Here is a 7,916-nt window from a genome sequence, read left to right as displayed (position 1 = left end):
CCCCGTGTACAGTCTCGCCCCTCCCTGTACATTTTGTTGCTGTGCAGCTGCGCGCTGTGTCATTCGGGAGTCTGCAGCGGAGGAGTCAGGTCGGTATCGCCTATGGGCCGCCCGGGGATAGTGTACATTATGGTTTACTAGGCTGCGGTAGTTTAGTGCTAGGGCTCCGACTGCTTTCTGCGGTTGTACGTTTAGCCGCACTTCTATGTCACGTGACTTTCTCTTGCCCTTTCTAGTAGCCGGGTGACCGCACAGGAGGTATATAGTAAATGCGGACGTTATTCTGCCCACGTTATAACCGTCCTGCGTGTTTTACCCGTCGGATTCCTAGCAGTCGGCAGCCGCTCGGGTCATGAGTTCTGAAGCCCCGCCTCCTGGCCAGGCTGCCGGCGCCATCTTGGACAGCTTGCAATGTAATGCGGGTCGCAGGGCTCTTGCAGTGTGTTTGGGTGTGTTCACACGTTTCTGAGGTGCTGCAGAGTTCGCCCTTGCATTAGAGTGAGATCAGTTGCAGATTTGCAGAGCGAGGTGTGATTGTGGTTTAAGTAGTGGTGCATACATGCTGTATATTAATGGCCTCTGTGTATATGGCAGTATGCACTGGTGTATATGGATGTGATGAACAGGTCGAGGATATAGACTTGATATACAGAAGGACTTGTCTGCTTCCCTTGCCTCATTTTGCCCATATGGATGGGGGAGGAGCAGAGCTGTTCTACTGGATGCTGCTGCCATCTAGTGGCAAGTGGTGCAGGACTTGGCCTGTAGATATCTTTTGATGTTGATAAGTTAAACTTTTTTTCCCTGTGTTTTCAGGTTCTTTTTGTTTTCCTGTAACTACACGCCATCAACATGAGTGGTTGCAGAGTCTTCATCGGGCGACTGAATCCAGCTGCCAGAGAGAAAGACGTTGAACGCTTCTTCAAAGGATACGGAAGGATTCGAGACATCGACCTGAAACGTGGCTTTGGTTTTGTGGTATGTTGAATGATTTTTTTTTTTTGTTTGTTTTGTTTTATTTTTAAACACTTTTGATCATTTTTTTTAGAGGGAATATGTCGCCTATATTTTTTTTTACAAATTAAAACAGGATCCTGGCGTTCATTTTCCCTTTTATCTGTTTTTTACCTACTAATTCCAAGGACTTTATTCTGCCCTCTGTACATGGTTAGAGGGGCGGCCACTTTGCCCGAATTGCTGTTAAAGGGAACCTGCCTCCTGGAGAAAAAAAAACCTTTCATTTTGCCACCATGGCATTAGTCCAGGCTCACATGAGCTGCTCGCATGCGGATAGCTACAGTGAAAGATCTGCGAGCCATCGTAAAACGTAATTGTACATGGTTGCGCATACAATTCAAATCCGGTTGTGTGAGACCGGCCTTAAGCCATGTGGTAGATTGGAAAGGATCTTGGGTGATGGGCTCTCCTTTAATAGCAATTGGGGTGAGCTGTGACCTATTGAACGGTCCTGTGTTATCTAGATGTAATCCTGGCTGTGAGGATAACTGTGGCTCTGGTCAGAATGAAACTAATCATAAATTATATAGGACCTGCTGCTTTGTGCTGGCTCTGGTTCTTGTTTTCAGGTATCCAAAATGTCCAATGCACTTGTGAGACCAATCCCACAGTTCATTGGTATTGTTAGACTACCAATTCACTATAACTGGTGTCTGATCAGCAAGCAATGCTCACATGATCGGTGCTGGCCACTGGGAGCTGAGCAGTTTATGTCCCACCCCCCTCTCAATCGGCAGTACCACACATTGCTGCCAAAATGCAGCCTATCAGATTTTGCCGTATATTAAAGTGTAAACCTTTCCTTTACAGGAATTTGAAGATCCCAGAGATGCAGATGACGCCGTCTATGAGCTTGATGGCAAAGAGCTATGTAGCGAAAGGTATGCATTGTTAGTGTTTTTTCATTCTTGCTGATCTGCTCTCTCCTTCTCTAAAAGGTGGTTATTGTAACGGACAATCTGCGTTCTCTTTTCAGGGTGACCATTGAACATGCACGTCTGCGTTCCAGGGGTGGCGGTGGCGGCAGAGGAATGGGGAGGGGTAGATACTCTGATCGTTTTAGTAGTCGCAGGCCACGAAATGATAGAAGGTAAGTTTTTGCAGGCAGTAACTGAAGTAAAGTTGCTGTTACTTATAGGCTGTACGTGGTAATTTTTTTATTTTTTCAGTGCTCCACCAATAAGGACTGAAAATCGTCTCATTGTGGAAAACCTATCATCACGCGTCAGCTGGCAGGTTCGTTGACTTATTTTATATGGGGTACATGAGAATGAGTGTTTGCCAGTGTTCCTCTTCTGAGATGCACAATTATGGCAATTGAATGTTATTTGTAATTGGGATTTGGGTATTTTGTTTTTTTTTGTTGTTTAACCTAATTTTAACCAAATATTAAACCCTTTATTTGCCAGCCTATCTGTGTCTCGTTGACCTTGTGACGAGGAGCGCCTGTTGGTTATCGCTCTGTGTTGGTCACTTTTGGTTGGGCCGGGTTGAAATTGCCAGTGAGCTCCGACAGTGCCGTTTGGCTACCTAGATCCGTTGCTGGTCTAGACATACCGGAGCACTTCCTTAAAAGTGCCAGGTTGCAGCGACCCCCTGAGAGTTAACGAAATCTGGTCCTTAAGTTGAGAGATGTTCTGCCTGTAAAGAGTCCGAATAGAAGGTCGTGGTCGTACGAGTTGAAAGATACGCAATTAGGTGGTCGTTGGAATCCTGGTCGCAATAAAGTCCATGGTAACTCCACAAGGATAGAAAATGATGGCCATCGTCCATAGTCTTCTTATAGGGAGGGGCATACGATATTAAAGCTTCCATCAATTGGTTAGCCCTCAAGTGGGTGTGAAGAGCCAGTCGGGCTTGTGTCGTGACGGTTCCTCCAGTCGCTTTATGAGTTTGCTGATTGACTAGCCTAGGGATTTGTTATTAAAGGTAAAGTAACTTATATTTTTAATGACATCATGGGCACCAAATAAATGGCTTGTATTAAATACTAATTTTAGTATATTGTTATTATTTTAACACCTTTCCCACTTTAAGCTAGTTTTTCTTTCTTCAAAAAAACTTCACTTATTTTGTGCCCTATTGTAGTTTTTGCTATTCTATATCTCCAGAGTGGTAAAAGTACAATGTCAATATTTCCTGGTCTAACACTGTAAACTTCTTTTCAGTGTTTTTTTGTTTGCATTATCTTCTTGCCTTTACACTAACTAATATAAATCTTGCATTAGGACCTGAAAGACTTCATGAGACAAGCTGGTGAAGTTACATTTGCTGATGCGCACAGACCAAAACTAAATGAGGGGTAAGTGGGCTGGTTTGCTCTATTCTAGTGAAGCCTGCTGGGTTCTGTATAGAGATGAGAGAGCATACTCGTTAAGGACAAAGGCTCTCCCCGGCTGCCGCCGGCACCCGACTCTTTGCGGACGTGTAGGCAGATACTCGAAAAGGACGATACTTGCTCAAGTATTTGTCCTTAACGAGTATGCTCGCTCATCTCTAGTTCTGTATTACCAGATGTTAGTTGTAGACTACATATAATTGACTATTTTATTATTCGCAGGGTTGTTGAGTTTGCGTCTTACAGTGATCTTAAAAATGCTATTGAGAAGCTATCCGGCAAGGAAATCAATGGAAGGAAAATCAAGCTGATTGAAGGAAACAAAAGGCACAGGTTGGTGGATGATCATTTTTTTTGGTAGTCGTCAAAGACAGTTTGACTGTCTTATGTAGGCATATATACCTGCCCCTGGTTCATGCTTAACCCTGAATTTGCTTTATCAGTAGGTCAAGGAGCAGGTCTCGTTCCCGCAGCAGAAGCTCATCCCGGTCTCGCAGTCGTTCTCGCTCCAGGAGCAGGAAGTCCTACAGTCGTTCTCGTAGCCGTAGCCGCACCCCCCGCAGTAACCGTAGTAACCGTAGTAAATCTAGGTCTGTGAGTAGGTCTCCTGTTCAAGAAAAATCCCAAAAAGCTGCCTCTAGAAGCCCTTCAAAATCCCCAGCATCTGCCGATCGTCAGAGGTCAAGGTCGAGATCTCGGTCTGTTGATAGCAGGAATTGAACACTTATTTTATTTTTATTTTTTTTATTATTCCCTCTTCCCTTGTTTTTTGTGAAATGTATATACTTGCTATATCTTGGTAAGTATGAAAAGAGAAAGCAGGACAATAGATATAGACTTTTTACTAATGTGGACCACTGCACAGTAGATTCTCAATCTTTGTCTTTTGATAAACATCACCTGCTTGTCCAAACTGTACAGTTTGTGTAAATGTATCTTTACCTATACATTTTAGGCATAAGATGAATGTCTTGTGCTCACTGCTGTGTATATAGCTGTATTCTCTCCCCGTTACTCAGCCTTTAAAATGTTTCATTTGTGAAATATGCTGTTGAAATAAACTTTATTAAAGATCTGCTTTTCCTTTTTTGTATGTGAAGCTCTTAAGTTTCTGGATGACAACTGTACAGTATGAGGCTTCTGTAGGCAAAACTTTGCTTGCAGATGCAGAACAACCGAAACTGGGTATACTGGCTTTTACAGGGTATAAAATTGCCAAGACTGACTATTCTGATGCTTGGACCGGAACTTTGAGCTAGAGGGAGAAGTGGAGAATTGCAGCTGAGCAAACGAAAGTATCACTGAAGTGTTTATTTAGGGCCGCCTGCAGATGAGCGGGTCTGATCCGGCGGCGGGACCTGACCCGAGCGCCTGCAGTGACGAGCGCGTACTCACCCACGCCCGGCGGCCCCGGCTCTTTCATGTGCCGGCGCATGCGCAGACCGGAGCCGCCGGCTGCGTGAGTGACGTTTCTGTGCGAGGCTCTGCGAGCCCCTCACAAAAATAGGACATGCCGTGGTTTGGCGCGGCCGTCTGCATAGGATTGCGTTTTGTTAACGCAATCCTATGCAGGCTTTGAGCGGCGGGATTTCCGCCCGTGTGCAGGCGGCCTAATGGATATACATTGTATGTACAGCAGAACTAGCAAACGTCTGCCGTGAAGAAACCTATTCAAGCTAGGAGAAGCTGTTTGCTTCATATATAGACATCAGAGGTCCCCAACTTCTAGGAGTTGCATTCGACTTGACAATAGAGATTTTTAAGTTTAGGGCTACAGGACTACTTACATTGCATATCCTAAGATCATACTCTGAGGGGGGTTACGTCCTAATCTAAAAATCTGGTCCCCTTGCAACTCCAGTTGCTGTGGTAGCAACACAACAATCCCATGAAATGGGTGTAACTAGAGGATGCGGTTACACCCGGGCCCAGGAGCCTTAAAGGGCCCATAAAGCCTCTCTTCTCCATATAGGGAGCCCAGTAGTAGGAACAAAGCATTATATTTGGGGGCCCTGTTATAGATTTTACATTTGGGGCCCAGAAGCTTCAAGTTACAGCTTTGCCAAGAAATCTGTTATTTTAAAGAGCTGTTCATTCCAGAGTGCTGTACATAGGAGAACCAGTTTAAATACGTTGCATATAGAAAATGACAGGAATAATAAACATACCATATGGCTAGCAAACTGATTTTTTTTTTTCTTTACAAAGTAGGAAGAGTCTGAGTTAGTAGGTGCCAGACAGGAGATATCCTAATTAGAGATGAGTGAACGTACTCGGTAAGGCCGATTTTTCGCAATCGAGCACCGCGATTTTCGAGTACTTCACTACTCGGGTGAAAAGATTCGGGGGGTTGCAGGGGCGGGGGGCGAGAACTCCCCCCTGTGCCGCGCTGCTACCCCCTGCTCTGCCGCGCCCCCCCAAATCTTTTCACCCGAGTAGTGAAGTACTCGAAAATCGCGGTGCTCGATTGTGAAATCGGCCTTACCGAGTACGTTCGCTCATGTCTAATCCTAATGAATTTCTTGAGATTTGACAGATTGTAGAAGCTTAAAAGTGACATCACCAACTTTTGTTACATTAGGATGCAATGTAGCAGGCCTATTGTGCAGTCTGTGGCCATGCAAACTTTGTTGTGCTCAAAGTCTCTTAAATCTCCAGAAAGAAGATATTGTAAAAATTTGCTAATACTTCAGTGAGAAGTGTGTCACTTATGCTTTAGCCATATTGGCACAGTTTGGACACTAGTATGTTTGCAGCAACGTCAATTTCCAGCCCATTGTGGATCACCATGATAAGCTGCACACCTAGGTGTTTGAGGACCACTGGTAAAATAATTGTTGCAAAGCTCTTAAAGGGGTTGTCCCGCGCCGAAACGGGTTTTTTTTTTTTTTCAACAGCCCCCCCGTTCGGCGTGAGACAACCCCGATGCAGGGGTTAAAAAAGAAAACCGGACAGTGCTTACCTGAATCCCCGCGCTCCGGTGACTTCTTACTTACCTGCTGAAGATGGCCGCCGGGATCTTCTCCCTCGGTGGACCGCAGGGCTTCTGTGCGGTCCATTGCCGATTCCAGCCTCCTGATTGGCTGGAATCGGCACGTGACGGGGCGGAGCTACCAGGAGCCGCTCTCCGGCACGAGCGGCCCCATTGAGAAAAGAAGAAGACCCGGACTGCGCAAGCGCGTCTAATCTGGCGATTAGACGCTGAAAATTAGACGGCACCATGGAGACGAGGACGCTAGCAACGGAACAGGTAAGTGAATAACTTTTTATAACTTCTGTATGGCTCATAATTAATGCACAATGTACATTACAAAGTGCATTAATATGGCCATACAGAAGTGTATAGACCCACTTGCTTTCGCGGGACAACCCCTTTAAAGAAACACTGACTCATGCAGTACATTTGTCAAAGGGAATGTGTAATCATAAATTACATTTTTGTCTTGCCCAAAATTTTTTTGGGTCAATCTTAAACTAAAATCCTGCATTTTTAATACCGAGACGTACCAGAGGTCGTGTTTCCAATGAGAGACTTCGCATTGTACACTGTCTGGTGTGTGTGGCTTTTCTTTTTTCTTTTTTTCTCCTGTCCCACTGAAAACAATGGGCAATGTCCGAGGCCCCCCCCCCCCCCCCCCAATCACTCATGTATGACTCCATTTAAAAGAATATATATCATATAAAATTTTTTTTTTTTCTTATTCACCAGTAGAAACTGTCTATATTGATCAAGGTGCCCTTCCCAGAACAGACAGATTAAAACAAATCTTTACTAATTTGTATTAAAAGCTAGGGCTAGACAGACACAAACATACGTAGAACAGACCTGCACTGGGAAGGTGAGTCTAGAAGTAGGCAGTAATGGTAAAGTTGGAGAGGTCCAATTAGACTTGTTCCAGCACATCACATTGATCTGGTATCTTGAGGGTCTAGATGCTTAAAACAGACCCCAATGTCCAGAGCAGGAGTGTGCAGTGAAATGCACCTGTTTTGTGAGGCTTTGAATGAGTTAATACCCCACAGTACACGTGTGAAGCATAATATCGTGAGAGTCTCAATGGAGTCAAGATATTGGATCAGTGTGATGTGCTGGGGCAGTTCTAGTTGGACCTCTCCAACTTTACCATTACTGTTCTACTAATTGCTCTTCTAGACTCACCTTCCCAGTAGAGGTCTGTTCTAGATGTGTGTGTCTGTCTAGCCCTAGCTTTTTAATATCTTGCAACACATCTTGTGAGAATTTCTTGACCGTGTTGAAAGCAGTCTTTGGGTGCATTCACACTGAGAAAACCGTGAAAGTTTTTGTGTGTTGCAAAACGCACAACTTGCACGAAAATACAACCCATGCAATGGGTGTATTTATATGTGATACTTCTCTCTCAGCAAGTCGTAAAGATTGCAGCATATTCAATTTTCGTGTGAGTCTTGCGTAAGAATAGAACATGCAGATGTGAGGCCTACAGGATAGGGTGTGCGCTGTGTAATGCAAGTCTTGCCAGAAAATGTTGGGCGTGACTCACTGTCACCCATAAGAATGTACCCTGGCATCCCAGGCAGGATT

The 7,916-nt window shown here is 44.7% G+C and overlaps 1 protein-coding gene across 2 annotated transcripts; it reads left to right on the top strand.

The window, feature by feature from the left end:
* On the top strand, positions 1-4,430 carry SRSF5 (serine and arginine rich splicing factor 5). 2 transcript variants are annotated; one of them, XM_066608416.1, is made up of 8 exons: positions 1-89; positions 817-978; positions 1,828-1,898; positions 1,994-2,107; positions 2,202-2,253; positions 3,246-3,319; positions 3,578-3,688; positions 3,799-4,430. In XM_066608416.1, exons 2-8 carry the CDS (start codon positions 853-855, stop codon positions 4,073-4,075), a joined length of 825 nt encoding a protein of 274 aa, XP_066464513.1. In that variant the 5' UTR covers positions 1-89; positions 817-852; the 3' UTR covers positions 4,076-4,430. The 2 variants fall into 2 exon arrangements, with proteins under 2 accessions (XP_066464513.1, XP_066464511.1); XM_066608414.1 differs by having other exon boundaries at positions 2-89; positions 2,187-2,253.
* Positions 4,431-7,916: the final 3,486 nt, after the last annotated feature.

The sequence above is a fragment of the Eleutherodactylus coqui genome, chromosome 6, assembly GCF_035609145.1.
Source record: "Eleutherodactylus coqui strain aEleCoq1 chromosome 6, aEleCoq1.hap1, whole genome shotgun sequence".
In the NCBI taxonomy this organism is placed as follows: domain Eukaryota; kingdom Metazoa; phylum Chordata; class Amphibia; order Anura; family Eleutherodactylidae; genus Eleutherodactylus; species Eleutherodactylus coqui.
This window is presented reverse-complemented; position numbering and strand designations above follow the sequence as displayed.

Excerpts from the sequence above, each read along its gene's own strand:
- SRSF5 (XM_066608414.1), top strand. The coding sequence starts at position 853 with ATGAGTGGTTGCAGAGTCTTCATCGGGCGACTGAATCCAGCTGCCAGA. Across the intron at positions 2,254-3,245 it reads CATCACGCGTCAGCTGGCAG|GACCTGAAAGACTTCATGAG; the intron begins GTTCGTTGACTT and ends ATCTTGCATTAG. Across the intron at positions 3,689-3,798 it reads GAAGGAAACAAAAGGCACAG|TAGGTCAAGGAGCAGGTCTC; the intron begins GTTGGTGGATGA and ends TTGCTTTATCAG.